Source organism: Ovis aries, chromosome 16 (genome assembly GCF_016772045.2).
Source record: "Ovis aries strain OAR_USU_Benz2616 breed Rambouillet chromosome 16, ARS-UI_Ramb_v3.0, whole genome shotgun sequence".
NCBI lineage: Eukaryota > Metazoa > Chordata > Mammalia > Artiodactyla > Bovidae > Ovis > Ovis aries.
Window position 1 is genome coordinate 13,675,997 of NC_056069.1, and position 18,352 is coordinate 13,694,348.

Here is an 18,352-nt window from a genome sequence, read left to right on the forward strand (position 1 = left end):
TGGTATTTTTGAGTGAGTCACTTGGCAATGTGCAAACTCAGGAAGGCTCCATTTTTTCCTGCTCTTTGTGGAATGAATAGAAACTTCAGTGACAGAATAAAACTTCTGTTTTTGTGATACAGATGCAGAGGGGAAAGTTCATTAAAGGAACACACAATTTAGGGATTTGTGTAGGTTTCGGAAATATCCTAGGGAAACGTCAATGATCTGTCATAGTAATTACATTTAAAATGAAAACTGGGTAGAATAGATCAATATTACCGAGGAAAAAGTATTTCTATAACCATGAACTTTCTGACATTCGTTTTCTTATTCTTTGTTCAGGCAATGTTAATTCAAAAGCTATGCTGACACTCTCCTACCCACCTGGACAGTCTGTAACCACAACTGAAGTGGTATAATAGCATTTCAGTTTGCTCACTATGACAGCTTTTAGTTCAGGTATCTGAGAACTCTGGTCACTGATATGAAGATCCGACTCACTGGAAAGATCCTGATGCCGGGAAAGACTGAAGGTAGGAGGAGAAGGGGCAGCAGAGGATGAGATGGTTAGATGGCATCATTGACTCAATGGACATGAGTCTGAGCAAACTCTGGGAGATAGTGAAGGACACGGAAGCCTGGCGTGCTGACATCCATGGGGTTCAAAGAGTCGGAGATGACCGAACAACAACAACAATCTGAGAATACTCCCCAAGTCTGGGAGTGTATTTTGGTGTATACAAAAAGGATCATTATATCAATTATCATTTAAAAATTTTAAAGAACTTGAATAGACTTTAGTCAATGTTTTTAAATTGAGCTTTCTAACCTTCACACCCACATCATTATTTGCAACTTGCTGATCTTCATGTGGTTTCAAATCTTTTCCAGAGTCTTCATTAGTCTCTTCATCTTTTAATCTATGTACAATGGTTTGAACAGTTTTGACCATATTCTTAAGCTCATCCGGGTATGGTGTTGGATATCTCTTCAAATTTCCCTCCTAGAGAAATAAAATAAGAGATAATTTTAAATTATCTCACAATTCAAAGTCCAGGTATTTCTTTTTTTTTTAATTTTTATTGGAGTATAGTTGATTTACAATGTTGTGTTATTTTCTGTTGTAGAGCTAACTGAATCAGCTACACCTATACATAGATGTACTCTTTTTTAGATTTCCCATATAGGCCATTACAGAGTATTGAGTAGAGGTCCCTCTGCTATACAGAAGGTTCTTATTAGTTATCTACAGATAAATATTTCTAACATCAATCTCAAAATTTAATCTATAGTCCATCTTAATTATACTATATACCTAGCTCATAAGGTAACTGTGAAGACAGATGATAGGCTTTTGAAAGCATTTTAGATCAATAAATGTATGGTTTTATTGACAGTAAAAAAAAAAACAACCAACTTCACAGTTAACAGACTTCACTGTTTTTAAAGCTTTTTTTAGTAGACTTAAATATATTCCATTTGGAGATATATGGTATGGATATTGCCAACACTGTCACTTGGCTTTGAAACAGATACATGTTTTCCAGCTAGATAATTATGCAAACAGACATAAAATTCCAACATTATGATGACTTACGTGCCAGAAACCAAACACCTCTAAGATCAGCCTAATCATCATTTTCTAGAATTCAGCCAGCTTTATTATACAAGGGAAAAATAATCACATCCATAACTAACTTGGAAATGGGTATTTGCTACTTCTATTACTACAACAGTCTCATAAAGAAACAAAATGTTCACCTCAAAGAGTTGTTCATCCCTTTAATATATAAATAAATCATTAAAGAAAGAAAAGGGGGAAACAATAATCTGTTTTGCTCTTATATTTATGTACACTATGAAATTTGGTTTCTATTCACACAATTTTATATTATTCTCAAATACTTTCACATCATAAATGTACTGGATCAATAAAATTTCAAGCACCTTGAGGGCAAGGAATGTAACAAATACTTCTTTGTATCCCTGAAAATAGCACAGATGAGCTATATAGCACCTAATAAATGCAGGCTTCCCAGGTGGTGCTAGTGGTAAAGACCCCGCCTGCCAATGCAGGAGACAGTAGGAGACATAGGGTTGAGAGGATTCCCTGGAGGAGGGGTCCCCTGGAGGAGGGATCCCCTGGAGGTGGGGCCCCCTGGAGGTGGGATCTCCTGGCAACCCACTCCAGGATTCTTGCCGGGAGGATCCCATGGATAGAGGAGCCTGGCGGGCTTATGGTCCATGGGGTCGCAAAGAGTCAGACATGACTAAAATGATTTAGCATACATGCACCCAATAAATATCAGGAGACTTGTTTAAAATTTGAAGGAAAAAAGAATAGACTCACTCTGGGAGGTGCCTCCCTTTCATCTTTGTCTTCATCACATTCAAATGCCACTTGAGCTCGCTGTTTTCTCTGTTCCTCCCACAATGAAGGATTAAAACTTTCATTATCTGATATAAACATAACTAGAGGAAAACAGAAACAAACAAAACCCCACTGTATTTTACTATAATTATGAAAAACTATTACTTGCTCATAATTTTATGAGATGTTCATCACAATAAATCAAGACTGGTCAATGTCAGCAGCTACAAACGCTACACTAACAACTAGGCTGCATTTCTAACATTTCTTCACAACAGCAATTCACACATCTTCTCTTTCTTAAAGCTGATTTGTCTCTCTTTTTTTTTTTTTATGAAAAAGATTCCTGAAGAGAATACAATATAATTAACACACTATAGATATGTAATTGTGTGTAGTTCCCTACAAAAAATAACAGGGCAATATACAAATCATTTCATCCAAGTTTTGGCATTCAGAAATCTTAATTCCAATATTGTTTATTATGTATTAGAGGAGCGGCATTAACACAGAAAAAAGGAAATATTTTGGTAAAAAATGACTACCCTGATGGCCCCTACTTGCATTAAACATTATACATAGTTTGACTATGTAAACAAAGTAACTGCAAGATATTCTTTATATCAAAACTAAGGAAAATTTAAAATTTAACACACTCAACACTTACATATCCTGCTATCTGATACAATATTAAAGACTTAACACCTGTCAAAGTTTTTTGCTTCCTATTAGGCAACCAAAACAAAAGGCAAGGCTTAAAAAATTAATCCATTTGACTAACATATATCACCTTATAGAAGTTTGTGCAATTAAAAAAAAAATCACAACTTATTTTCTGACCATTAAAAGAAAACAAAAGAGATTTAAAAGCACCTTTTTAGCTAATAGAAAAACGGAAAACCCAAATACAGTTTGATTATTTCCACAAAACCGGCATAATTATCATTTATTTTTAGTCCTTCTTTTGGGCTTCTTACGCTTCTTTAAGCTCATAACCACAGGAAGAATACCATGAAACTAAATACTAACAACAGGAATAAAGCTTTATTTACCTTTTTCTTTAATTACTCAGTTCAAAATTTTTTACTTGCTTTGTGTTGTTGCTTAATATTAAATGAATTACAGTGTTTGTTTGTTTGTGTAACGAGGTTCAAATTCCTGGGAAGCCTTCCTGACATACTTTTTGTGGTATACTGGGAAAGGCAAGCAGATCCAAGCAGTTTCCAACAAAGTCTACTTCCAGGATTGAGAAAGAGGATTTCCCCTCCCATCTTAGGATTGTTTTGTTACCAGAAGGATTCTTGAAGAGAATCCAATAAAACACTACAGATGTGTGACTTTGTGCAATTCCCTACAAGAAGTAACATGGTAATTATATAAATATTTCATTCAAGGTTTGGCACTCAGAACTAGTCTTCCTAATTCCAATACTGTTCCTTATGTACTAGAGGTGGGGATGAGGGTTAAGACTCCCAATCATCAGCCTAGCCCAAATATCTCTAAGAGTTTTAGATTATATCAAAGCAATTTTACATCAGAATTTTTTCAGAACCCCAAGGAAAGTAAACTTTTACCATTTCTCTCACTCCTGTCAACTTCTGGTCACCTATACTTTCTACCCTTTAGTATAAACCTCACATCTTTTGAGATTCAGGGCATTAGGTAGTAATATTACTTTTTCTGCATTTTAGAGGCCACTAGATCTGATCACACTAGCATATTCATTCGGGATTCTAGCGTTTGCATAGCATGTTTCTCTCTACGTATATGTCATAAGTGAAAGTCGCTCAGTTGTGTCCGACTCTTTGCGATCCCATGGACTATACACAGTCCATGGAATTCTCTAGGCCAGAATACTGGAGTGGGTAGCCTTTCCCTTCTCCAGGGGATCTTCCCAACCCAGGGGTTGAACCCAGGTTTCCCACGCTGCAGGCAGATTCTTTACCAAATAAGGCACCAGGGAAGCCCAAGAATACTGGAGTGGGTAGCCTATCCCTTCTTCAGCGATTTTCCTGACCCAGGAATCGATCCGGGGTCTCCTGCATTGCAGGCAGATTCTTTACCAACTGAGCTATCAGGGAAGCCCTATCTACCTAAGACCTGCCAAAATCCTGAATGATGACAAATGTGTGATGACTCCAACAATACAATACAATTTCGTAATTTCTTGATGTCCTCAATTTCAATGTCCATCTGCATCTCACCCATGTGATTCAAAATCATGGTAGTACTCAAGACCTTAGCCTTGTGTAATACCTGACCACTCTACTTGTCCTTCTAAATCATTCACTTATTGTTGCTGGTAAGTGTTGAGTTCTTTAACCTCATTTCCCTTTCTTCCTGTAAAAGCATTCTTCTGCTCCCTTCTCTATTCACCTTAGATTTCATGACATATTATTTCTACCACTCTCATCTTTTCCCCCGCTTTCCTTAAGTCATACCTACCCAGTAAATCCTGTAACATGGTATTTCAATCACCTACCTTCTGTGCCCTGGAATTCAACCACAGAAAAATGATATAACCTTGTGGTTTAGAACTGCTACAAATTTATGGTATTCCTTACTCTTTGTTCCATCTTCAACACTGCTCAGGAATTCATTCCAAGACAGCCTGCTCTCCAACACAAAATCACCACCACTTACCTCAAATGCCCTCCCCCCAACCTTTACAGGTAATTTGCTCTTTGACATCACTGAGAAAGTAAATATAATAAAAACCCTCAGACCGATACTGCTCCCCAATATCCTGTTAGTTATAAATTTATTGTTATATGGATCCATTCTTTCCCCTTTTCCTGTTTAAGACTGATTCCTCTAACTAAGCTCAAGATACCACACCTTCTTTTTCAAATGTATCCATCATTATCCCCCTTTCACATCATAAGCTTCTTGAAAGTAAGTATTTAAGATTTAAATACTTAGATCTGGGACTTCCCTGGCGATCCAGTCGTTAAAAGACACTCTGCTTGCACTGCACGGGACATGGGTTCAATACCTGGTTGGGGAACAAACACCCCACGTGCCTCGAGAAGCAGCCAGGGGTGGGGCAAAGATCTTAAATACTTAGATCTAACACAATGCCTGGCACATGTGTGGTAATAAAAATAGAATGAATTAAATGTGAAGTGTCTACTCTCAAAGTATGAAAAATTCCACCTTTAGCACATTATGTTTTCTGACTCATTTACTTCTCAGACACTGTGATAAAGGAAAATGCTTCTCTTTCAGTTAAAAAGAAATTCAGCAGCCTGACCATACAAAATGTAGTTTGATTCAGTACTGTGAGTATACTAGTTATAGCGCTCTCATAATACCCATAGTGAAATACTTTACATATGAAACTCTAAGAGGACTCAGAATATTATAAACTTATACTTTTCTGTTGAAGTCTCCCCACACTAAAATGCATCTAACAAAATCAAAGGAATCATTTAAGGAAATATGGTATAGATATACCTCTAAATTCAACTATATATAACTCTGAGATGCTGCCTTATTTTCCTGTTTTCAGAGAACTTCATTAACCAATTCTCTAAATTTTCTTCAAGCTAGTAAAACTCGTTGAGACTTAAAATTCAATTCACATCTCTGTTCTACTTTATCAGTTATTAGTTTTTTTTTAAAGAAAAGAGATTCTTAAATTCCTACCATCCTCAGTTCTTGGCTGCTGAGGGAACATGTAGTTAGTAAGCACCGTTTTCTGGGTCTCTGAATCAGTCTCTTTTTGAAGAGGTATCAGGGGTTTGGACTAGGGAAAGAAAATAAATATTTAATTTTCAATAATCCTGTAGCAAATACATATTGAGCAATACTTCTGAGTGAGTACTCACCATTTTTTCTATTAAGTATTAATGTGTAGGTTACAAAAAAATTTAATATACATAATAAAACTTTAAACATTGATTTGAAACCTTGTACAAAACTAAAAAATAAAATTTAGCTTTTAATACAAGGCAAACTCATACTGTATTGCAATTATCACTGTCAATAATTTTAAAAGTTCTCATGTATTAAGTACGTTACATATATCCACAGTCCAATAATTACTTATCACAGTGATTTTAATAACACCAAAAACTAAGCCTCTTCATTTTATGTTATTTTGCCCCTACTAGCATTCCCCTTTGAGAAGATGCTTTTGCAGAAACGAGTTAAGAGGTTTAGTCTAGTTATTTGCAGGTTTATTTTAGCTGAAAACAGAGTATAAACAGTAGGCTGTAACCTTTTCTCTTCTCTATTATCCCCTGTGTCTCCTTTCTCCATTAATGCAACACCAAGTTACTCACTAGCAGAGCTGGAAACTCCAATTATTTCAGATCTCATTTCTCCCTAAGACTTTTTCCCTAACTAGTTATTAAGTGTTCTCAATTTACTTCTTAAAATAACTAATACTTTTGCCAGCCTATTGACCTAACATTCTACCAATCTAAGCCTTGGCTAACTCCAGACAAGCAGAACAATCCAATTCTCCCCTCAACCTGCCACTCCATCCATTAAGTCTTTGGACTTACTCTTGTGGAAACTGCCGCTAGCTAATGTTATACTATAATCTTACTCCCATTCAGACATTTCCTCTGTGCCCCTGTCCTTGTTCCATAGTAAAGATACTGCCCTGTGTCTCAGACATCATCAGTGAGAACTTTCTTGGCCTCCTCAGATAATAGCAATGGTAGATGTACTCCCTTCCCAAAGACAGCACTGCCCTGAAGCCTTTTCAGATACAAGTTGCTTCTTCTCCTACACTGCATAAATCCTAGTTCAGTAAGTGGAGATAGTTTACAAATGGTACAAGATCATTACTCCTCTTTCAAGTATAAACACCCCTTCTTTTGAGAAAGATTAAGCCCTGCTTCACTCAAGCTCCTTTCCTAATATGTCTCTCAATGACCTTCTAGTAGTATCCAACTACTTCGGACTCTTTTATGCCAAATCCTTCAATAGTAATGGGTAATTCTATAGATATAAAAATGACACAGCCATACTGTTAGCCCAGTGATTTCTCAGTAGATGAGGAGTGGGTTGGAAGAAGCAAAGAAGTCTACTTAGGTGGACATATCAAAATTATCTGGGAAGGACTTCCCTGGTGGCCATGTAGTTAGGATGTTGGGCTTTCACTGCTATGGTTCAATCCCAGGTTGAGAACTGAGATCATGCAAGCTGTGTGGCATGGCAAAAAAAAAAAAAAAAAAAGAACACAACTAAATTTAACTACACAGGTAGTTACATAAAAGACAAAGTTAAAAAAAATTATCTGGGAGGGGGAATTTTCCAGCAGTCCAGTGGTCAGGGCTCTGGGTTTGATCCTTGGCTGGGGAACATCACATGTTATGTGATGTGACTAAATAAATAAATTTTAAAGGTAAAATTTACGTTAAAAAATTATCTGAGAGGCTTCTAAAAAACTAATCACACTCCTAAAAATGTTCAAAATTAACTGTGGCAACGATTGTCCAATTCTATGAATATATTAAAACCTCAGAATTATGCACTTTAGGTGAGCTACAGTATGTGATTTATATTTCAATAAAGGCACTCTAAGAAAACAAATCATCTTTTATTGAGAGCAGACAGAAACAGATTGAGAACTATTTATTCCCTAAATACTTAACTCTCCATTCCCTAAATACTTAACTCCAATGATCTATTTCATTTTGGATACTCATTCTACTTCTTTGTCATAATTTCTCTAATATAGCCTGTTAAATGTTCCTTCTCTGAAACCTAAAATTACTTGTTCAACAAGTATTTTCTAAGTGCCTCCTATATGCAAAGTACTATGATAGGCACTAGGTATAGAGCGGTGAGCAAGCCATCTTTACTGATTCTGTAGAGCTTACAATACATAAGAGGAGGGACAGAGACAACAAAATAAATTACAATACGATGTAAGAACTAGGTAGAAAGGGTACAGGGTGCTAAAAAAACACAAAGAAGGAGGTATTTGCTTACCACAATCTTGAGCGATGAGGAAAGCATTCCTGAAAGAAAGCCCTCCTAGATGAGGATGAATAGCCATTAACAGGTAACAAGAGGGAGGAAGAATGCTCCAAGAGCACAGAACTCATTTGGGGAAATGAGAATGAAGATGTGAGGGGGGGAGATAAAACTAGACAATAACAAGGGTAAAGGATCAGTTGAGTTATAGTGTGGTTCTGAATGAATTAGGGTGATAGAAGATTAGGGGTTGTGGCTACACTGGAGAAAGAGACCTCTCAGGAAGCTATCTCAATGATCTTAAGTCAACACTATCCAACAGAAATATGAGATAAAAAATGAGAACCATAGATAATTTACAATTTTCTGGTAGCCACATGTTTCTAAAAAGAGATTAAATTAATTTTGACAATGTATTTAATCTAAACTTCTTCAAAATAATGTCATTTTAATGTGTAATCAATAATAAAAACTCTTGATTGATTTTACACTCTTTGTTCATACAAGTGTAGAAAATTTGGTGTGTATTTTACACCGATAGCACATCTCAATTTGGACTAGTCACAATGACTACTGTTTTGGACAATGTGGGTCTAACTGAAAGATGATGGTAGACTCTATTTAAGGGAAGAAGAGCAGGGATAAAGCAAAGCACAGAAACATCTGATATATTAATAGTTAATGGTTAAGCCTAGACAAGAGTTTGGTGATTCACTGCACTGAAGTATAGGGAGAATCAGTAGTTAAGAATTACATTCTCAGATCTCAGTCTCCAGCAAGTACTTTTTACTGACCTAGGGAACCCTGGAAAAGAAAAAGATATGAAGCAGAAGATGAAATGTTCAGCTTTAGGTTGGTTGAATTTGAGACATCTAAGGCACAGTGTTAAGCAGACAGTGAGTGTGAAGTTAAGGAAAGAGAACTGGGCTGAAGACAATTATTAAGAATAATGATGATATAGTCAGTAACTGCTATCTGTAGCTCAAATGGTAAAGAATCTGCCTGTAACGCAGGAGACCTGGGTTTGATCCCTGGGCTGGGAAGATCCTTTGGAGAAGGGAATGGCTACCCACTCTGGTGTCCTTGCCTGGAAAATCCCATGGACACATGAGCCTGGTGGGCTGCCATCCATGGGATCACAGAGTCGAACACGACAGAGCCACTAACACTACTAAGAGAGAGTCAGTAACTGGTATAGAGAAAGTAAATAAAGCAGAGCCTAGAGCACCAGGAGGGGCTTCAACATAAAAGATACTGGCAGAAAAAAATTCCTAAAAAGGAAACTAAGGAGTGCTCAGTCAAAAGACAACCAGCAGAGCATGTAACATAGACTTCATGCAGACTCCTCACTTCATTGCTTCTACATACTTGCTCAGCAATCCCACCAAGACTGTCACTCTCTTCAGCTTTCAACTTTATCACTATCGTTCTTTCCTGTCTTCGCTTCTCTTTTCATACCTCACCTTATCTCTTTATAACCAATTTCCTGCCAATTACCAAGACCTCCTTGTTGCACTGGCCTTCTCTTGCACCTGGGCTGACAAAGTACAACCCAGAATTATTCCAATTGCATGCTTTCTCTATATCACACGGTTGAGCAAATTCGTATTAACAACAAGGTTGTGGTAAAAACTTCAACAGACTCCCAATGCTGCTTGAAAATTCTTCCAAACTTCCTAAATTGAATTTTGAAGAAGACAGTATCTTTGAAAAAATTTTTTAATAAAAATAGGATTCAAGAACTGCTTAGAGTTTGGAAAATGTTATGTTCTAAGAATTTTACCATGTACATTTTTAGCCCTTTCTCTCACAAACTTCACACCCAAGATCCCTTCAAGAATGTAAGAATACTTGCCAGAGCTTTTGATTCCATCAGCTTCCACTCCAGTTATCCATCACTCTCTAATATCCTTAATCCCAATCTCCTAGAGCCTCTTTCCAACAACTTATAAACATGCTCTCTTACCTTGCCCCTAGTTACCAATTTCTTTCTGTTCTATTCCTTTTCTCTCTTATCCAATCTTCTTAAAAGACTAATCAATAACCACAGGTTTCCATTCAGTCATTTATTTATTCCTTAAACTACTTCAATCTGGTATTTGACATATACTTCTAAAACTGCATTAGCTATAGCCAAGGTAAGCTGGCAAGACAGGTGACTTGCCAAAATATACCTGATGTTTTTCAGACTTCATTTGAACTAACCTCTCATTCGCATTTACCCTGTTGCAGCTCCTTTCCTCAGGACAGCTGTTTCGTCCTCATCTTAAAACCACTGTCATACAGTTCTCCTTCTCCCTCTGTAGCCACTCCTTCGAAGCCCAGTAACTTGTTTGTCACTTAAATGTTGGTATTCCACAGGATTAACCCATCCCTAACATTAAAAAGAGAAGGAAATGGCAACCCACTCCAGTATTCTTGCCTGGAGAATCCCAGGGACAGAGGAGCCTGGTGGACTTCTGTCTATGGGGTCACACAGAGTCGGACACGACTAAAGCGACTTAGCAGCAGCAGCAACATTAAAAAATTAATCTGACAACAATCCCCTTTGAGAAAATAATAAAAAGCTATGAAACCACTCCCAAGAAAAAGTGATTAAGATGATGGGCTGATATCTCTTCTCACGCTACAATTCTTCTATGAATCTTACAAATAAAAGGAATAAATATATAGCAGTACTGTGAAAAAAGAAATTAGGTCTTCAAGAGCAATTTTAAGAAATCCTTGGAGGTTAAAAATTAAAAGAATGGAGAAATCAAGAGCACAGAAACCTTAGTTTAAAACAAGGTGGCAGGTAGTGGTTCAAGGTCACTCGAATTGTTCTCTGAGTGTCAACTCAATATACCAAAGGTACTTCAAACCCAATAAACCTAACTAGAACTTAATACATTTATATAAACACATTTCCTTCTCTTGTGGTTCTCCGTTATGGAATCAACATCCACCTAGTCACTCAGGGTACACCTCTGAGGCTGATCTTTGCCTTTACTCCTTTTCTTCTCACATACATGCATTTTCTACGCATTCTATTGATGTGATGTTTAAAGTTATGTCCTAAATAACAGTCTTTTCACTGGCTCTGTCATCACCACTTTACTTCAGCCAACATTTTCTGTTGACCTGAGTATGGCAATGGTCTTCAGTAGGCCTTCCAATTGGCATCAGCCCTGCTAAATCCATCTTCCATAATGCAGACCCCAAAGCCTTTCTACTAGGTCCATCTGACCATACCACTTGCCTGCCTATGTGTTATACAGGTTCCTTATCTCCTACAGTAGTGCTGGCATGTATCCCAGGATCACTTCTCTTAAACCGATTATATACATGAATAATTGATTATGACTATAATGATCAAACATTTAATTTGCCTGGGACATTCCTATTTTTACACTTACTATTCATTCTGACAATTATCATAGAGGACCCTTTCACTATCAAGTGTCCTAGTAAAGCTGATAAATCACACTGAACCTAAGCACAATTTTCCTCTGAGCCTAAATATGGCTTTAGAATCCTTTTAAAAATTATAATTTATCAAAGTTGACATGTAAAAGTTAAAAAATCTGTTTGTCATCCTTGATATATAATGCAAGTCCCTTTGTATGGCATATAAGATCCTCCATGACCTGGTCTGTGTCTACCTCTGGGGCCTCATGTCCAACTCTTCCACCTTACACGTTATGTTCTAGTCATAAAACCACTTGTACAGACACTGATTACACTGCTTGACTAATAAGTGCTTAGGCTGCTGATATCCCTTCTAAGCAGAACACTCTTCCTCTTTTGTCGTTTAATACTATTACTCTCTTGAGAAGATTTATTCCTCTTTTAGGCACAGCAGGCATTTCCTCCTCTGGGAAACCGGCCTTTATAGCCCCAAGTGATGCACCCCTTTTCTGATCCTGAAGCCTATCAAGTTTTTCACCATGCTGTATTAAAACAACTTTCTTAATATCTGTATTTGGCCCATCTTAGTTTGCCTGGCATAGAGTAGTTGTTCAATAAATGGTTCCTGAATAAGAATGACACAATGAATGAGGGATGAATGACCAACTGTTCTGCTTGGACCTTCTAGAGACTTATGAAAGATTATGTTACTGCAGGTACTGCCTACACGTTTATTTTCTTCATGGTCAGTGAAACGTCCAGAAGCAATTTATTTTCATAATTTATAATCAAACTACTTTCACATATTTTTCTCCCCTACATTTCATCCTTTTATATGGAAATGAGTACCTCATACTGTAAGGGAGGTTTTATAGCCACATCACATATGTTTTACTATTTATTACTTTTCTACACTAGGGAAAACAAAGCCCCATATCATCATGATTTTTACTTTAAAGTAATTCACAAATGAAGTGCAAGAAGAGGTGAATGAGAGAACACTGTACAGACATTAGGCTATTAATTTCACCTTAATAAGTCATCTGGTATAATTTTCTGGCACAGATTTATCCACAGCAGTTCTAATATACTAACAGTTCAGAGTCCTCAAGCCCAAGAGCCACGTCTCATTCATATTGTTGTAATAGGTACTTGAGTCAGAGCCCAGGAGATGTTTAAACATTTTGTGAATCCAGCAGCTAAACTTCATATCAGACTTAAACTGTAAATATTCAAGTAAGAGAGATATACATATATATACACACACACAGGTATATATACATGAACTGACACATTTAATAGATGTAGTAATCACTTGTGTTCAAGTTCTAATGAAAACAAAAGTATCATCATTTTAATACTTCTTTCTCTAATTCATAGAACAAATAGATATAGAGGCTGATTCATAAATGTGAGGCGAAAAGCAAAGGAGAAAAAGAAAGATATAAGCATCTGAATGCAGAATTCAAGAGAATAGCAAAAAGAGATAAGAAAGCCTTCTTCAGCGATCAATGCAAAGAAACAGAGGAAAAGAACAGAATGGGAAAGACTAGAGATCTCTTCAAGAAAATTAAAGATACCAAGGGAATATTTCATGCAAAGATGGGCTCGATAAAGGACAGAAATGGTATGGACCTAACAGAAGCAGAAGATATTAAGAAGAGGTGGCAAGAATACACGGAAGAACTGTACAAAACACATCTTCACGACCCAGATAATCATGATGATGTGATCACTAATCTAGAGCAAGACATCTTAGAAAGTGAAGTCAAGTGGGCCTTAGAAACCATCACTATGAACAAAGCTAGTGGAGGTGATGGAATTCCAGTTGAGCTGTTTCAAATCCTGAAAGATGATGCTGTGAAAGTGCTGCACTAATATGCCAGCAAATTTGGAAAACTCAGCAGTGGCCACAGGACTGGGAAAGGTCAGTTTTCATTCCAATTCCAAAGAAAGGCAATGCCAAAGAATGCTCAAACTACCGCACAATTGCACTCATCTCACATACTAGTAAAGTAATGCTCAAAATTCTCCAAGCCAGGCTTCAGCTATACGTGAACTGTGAACTCCCTGACGTTCAAGCTGGTTTTGGAAAAAGCAGAGGAACCAGAGATCAAATTGCCAACATCTGCTGGATCATGGAAAAAGCAAGAGAGTTCCAGAAAAACATCTATTTCTGCTTTATTGACTATGCCAAAGCCTTTGACTGTGTGGATCACAATAAACTGTGGAAAATTCTGAAAGAGATGGGAATACCAGACAATCTGACCTGCCTCTTGAGAAATCTGTATGCAGGTCAGGAAGCAACAGTTAGAACTGGACATGGAAAAACAGACTGGTTCCAAATAGAAAAAGGAGTACGTCAAGGCTGTATATTGTCACCCTGCTTATTTAACTTATATGCAGAGTACATCATGAGAAATGCTGGGCTGAAGAAACACAAGCTGGAATCAAGATTGCTGGGAGAAATATCAATAACCTCAGATATGCAGATGACACCACCCTTATGGCAGAAAGTGAAGAGGAACTGAAAAGCCTCTTGATGAAAGTGAAAGAGGAGAGTGAAAAAGTTGGCCTAAAGCTCAACATTCAGAAAACGAAGATCATGGCATCCATCCCATCACTTCATGGGAAATAGATGGGGAAACAGTGGAAACAGTGTCAGACTTTATTTTTCGGGGCTCCAAAATCACTGCAGATGGTGACTGCAGCCATGAAATTAAAAGACGCTTGCTCCTTGGAAGAAAAGTTATGACCAACCTAGACAGTATATGCAAAAGCAGAGACATTACTTTGCCGACTAAGGTCCATCTAGTCAAGGCTATGGTTTTTCCTGTGGTCATGTATGGATGTGAGAGTTGGACTGTGAAGAAGGCTAAGCGCCGAAGAATTGATGCTTTTGAACTGTGGTGTTGGAGAAGACTCTTGAGAGTCCCTTGGACTGCAAGGAGATCCAACCAGTTTATTCTGAAGGAGATCAACCCTGGGATTTCTTTGGAAGGAATGATGCTAAAGCTGAAACTCCAGTACTTTGACCACCTCATGTGAAGAGTTGATTCATTGGAAAAGACTCTGATGCTGGGAGGGATTGGGGGCAGGAGGAGAAGGGGACGACCGAGGATGAGATGGCTGGATGGCATCACTGACTCGATGGACGTTGAGTCTGAGTGAACTCCGGGAGATGGTGATGAACAGGGAGGCCTGGCGTGCTGCAATTCATGGGGTTGCAAAGAGTCAGACACGACTGAGCGACTGAACTGAACTGATCAACTTAAGGTTTTTAAGATATTATTAAGAGTTAGGGGGAAAGGGTTTCTTAGTTAAGAAGTTTAGAGAATTCTGAAACAAGAGGGTTTCTTTACTATCAGAACACATCAGGGTTGCTAACATAATCCAAAAGAGGGATATAACATGTCTCCCAAGCAAATTTGATGATGGAATTTAGGACTATCACATGAGACTTGTGTATCTAAGCCTTGTGTTTTCCATGGGTAAACACAGCTTTAGATAAATCATAAAGTATTGCTCAAACACTAAGCATTAACTTATTAAAGGAATCAGTAAATTTTATATATTGTTTAAAAACATTTACTAGTAAGAAATACTTGAGAATAGATACAGAAAAAATGGATTCCTCATAATTACAGATGAGATAGTCCTTATTCTTTTCTTTTTGTTCAGGACCTACAATCCATTACTATGGTGACATTATACAAGAGATTTCTTATCCACTAAAACAAGCTTAACAGTGCACACAATGAAATTTAGCTAGGCTACTAAGATATGTTCATTGCCCCAGCCTTCTTTCTTTCCATGCACTATAATACACTTAAATCAAACTTTAACCCCCACCATTCCACTAAAACTATTACTCTTCAACATCAGTAATTACTTCTATATTAATAAACCCGATGGCCAATTAGCAGTCCTCATATACCTAATTCATCAACATCTGACTTAGTTGATCTTTCCTGAAGCACTTTCTTCATATGTCTCTCTAGATAACATTCTCTTGTTGGCTGTTGCTCTTTATTTTCTTTCTGGGATCCCTTTCTGAGTTCAATGTTTGATCTTCCTGTCTATCTTTTCTCTCTAGTAATTAAATGTACTTCCACAGTATAAAATTCCCTTTGCATAATGCTGACTCCCAAATTTTATCTCCAGCCAATACCTCACTTGCAATTATAGATACTCAACTGATGACTTGACATTCATAAAATCAAACTATTAAGTTTATCCCCAAACTTACTCCTCTCCCATCTTTCCTATCTCAGAAAATGGCAACTCCAATATTGTACTTCCTTAGGTTAAAAACCTGAAAGTTGTAGTTGTTTCAGTTCTTTCTCTGAATTTCCACATTTAGTTCATCAGTAAGTCCCTCTGACAATAGCTTTCTTAAAAATGCATCCCAAATTGAAGCTCTCCTCACAATCTCCACTCTTATCGTATTATGTAAAATCCAGCAACATGTCCTTCTAAACTAACTGCAACAGCTTTCTTACTTAACTTTTGCTTCCAATAGAGAATATCCCATCCTCACCCTCAGCAGCCACAGTCCATTCTCCACAAAGCAGCCAGAATGATCTTTCAAAAATGTAAACCATATCTCATTATTTCCTGGAATGAAATACTTCAACAGATTTCTTTCTACCTCAGAGTAAAACCCCAAGGGATTAGTATGGTCTACAAGGTCCCAGATGATCTAGTCTCAGTTTTCCTCTTCTGATCTGATTGTATATGTTTTCTCCCTTGCTTACTACATTCCAGTCCTCTGGGCTTTCATCTGTTCCTCAGTCACACTGAGCTCATTCCAGTATTGGGATCTTTATTCTTAGTATTCTTTAAATGCACCCCTCACTCAACTCACATCATGGCTCACTCTTAATTTCATTTGAGAAACTGCTCTACTGTTCCCTTCTTCAGACAGGTATTTCCTAAATCACTCAATTTAAAATAGTATATTTACTCCAACCCTGCTGCTGTTCCAACGCCTAGCAAACTCTTTCTCTGTAGTTCTGAAACATTATTACTTAGTTATTAATTTATCTCGAGTGTCTCCCATGAGAATGTAAACTCAATGAGAACCTAAGAAGATTCTGTCTGCTTCATCAGTATAACTCCGGCTCCCAGGGTCATTCACGTTCTACTATAAGCTTTCAATAAATGTCTGCCAAAGAAAAGTTCAAGGAACAACTCTTAATTCCTTAGAAATACCTGTCTAAGGTTTGTCAAGTGTTTGATTAGAAACATAAATTATCAAATGTATACAGATATAAACCACAGAGAGTTTCTATAAAAACATTAAAAATTTAGGGAAGATTCTGTCCTAATCTATCTTCTTACAAATTTATGAGGTCAGGCCAAAAAGGACTTCATGCATCTACACATATTTCACAAAAATGATCTGTATCTGTATGTTTTTACATGTGTATCATATTAGAACTACTCTTAAATAGTCCTAAATAAATTAGAATGCATAATCAATTTACAAAATCAGAATGCCTACCTGATTATCTGAGAGCCACATAGCAGTCAATTGCTGTAGCTTTGTAAAGCTAAAGGGCAAATTTTTTAATCTGTGGGAAAAAAAATGCAAACAAAAATTAAACTTTAAAAATGAGAAATGTTAAAATGAGAACTGGATCTAATGGTCTTCTAAATAATGTTATGTTATTGCATATGAAAATAGGAGAAAAATATGTAATTCAGGAGAAAATCAATTATAGGTCTTTGAACAGGACGTAAGAAATAATACTATCCCGTTTTATAGGAATTAATTTTAAAAATACAAATCTTCCATTGAATCAATTTGGTTGGGGGGAAAATTGGATAATTTAATAACCTCAAAAAAATTACCTAGGAAAATCTAGCAACTATCCATACTTTAGTGCAAAGGCAAGGACAAATTAAACAATGTTTTATAAAATTGCTTTGGATGTTTTATTTGCATTTAGAGAGAACAAACTGTTATAGGAACCACTCTTAATCAGAGTTTGTTATGTTATAAATATTGCACTCTTTTTATTTCACTGTGAGCCAGCACTTTCATACTCAAAGACTATTTTAACATTATAATGAGTGAAAATTAAGTAACAGAGATATTTAGTACAATGCTACTTGAAAGAGGAATCTATTTAAAACAAAATGACTACTTAAACTTTCCATCTTATGTTTATCTATTCTTCTATGCCTAATTTCAAAGGAACCTAAGGAATTTAGGTCTCTGAAACTCAAGGTGTTGGAACTTAGGGCTCTAGTTTTAGGGTATAAAGTATGAGCTGAAAGAATTTAATTTTAAAAGGGATTTAGTTTGAAACCACACTGCATAGCTATAATTAACAATTTAAAAGGAGGAAGGTGTGAACAGTCTGAATACCCTACTCAGAAAACCGAGTTTACACTAAAAGCTCTATTTTATAAGCAATGTGAATCATCTTAAATCTGAGTCTTAATTTTTTTCCCTCCATAAAATAGGAATACCTGTTTTATTATTAGGGTTATTTTGAATACTTTTAAGATACAACAAAAACAAAATGTAAAAATGCTCTACAAATATTCTTTTATCACTATTAGTCTCTTTACACCAGAAAAAATTATAGACATTTGTTCTTAACTTAAACATTGCTTCAATTTAGCATCCCTAGTGATCTATTTGCTTTGTACCTTGGCTGTGTTGTC

The 18,352-nt window shown here is 36.6% G+C and overlaps 1 protein-coding gene across 40 annotated transcripts in view; it reads right to left on the reverse strand.

Annotated features, from left to right (window-relative positions):
- Positions 1 to 18,352, reverse strand: part of ERBIN (erbb2 interacting protein) — a 127,533-nt gene that overhangs the window by 27,480 nt on the left and 81,701 nt on the right. For 29 of the 40 annotated variants that reach the window (XM_060400383.1, XM_060400380.1, XM_060400369.1 and 26 more), the window contains 4 exons: positions 17,181 to 17,250; positions 6,002 to 6,101; positions 2,333 to 2,454; positions 812 to 985 (listed from right to left, as the gene is read on the reverse strand). In XM_060400383.1, coding sequence (XP_060256366.1) covers positions 812 to 985; positions 2,333 to 2,454; positions 6,002 to 6,101; positions 17,181 to 17,250 — 466 coding nt within the window. The remainder of the gene's footprint in view (positions 1 to 811; positions 986 to 2,332; positions 2,455 to 6,001; positions 6,102 to 17,180; positions 17,251 to 18,352) is intronic. The other 11 variants (XM_060400364.1, XM_060400381.1, XM_060400378.1 and 8 more) reach the window with 1 other exon arrangement.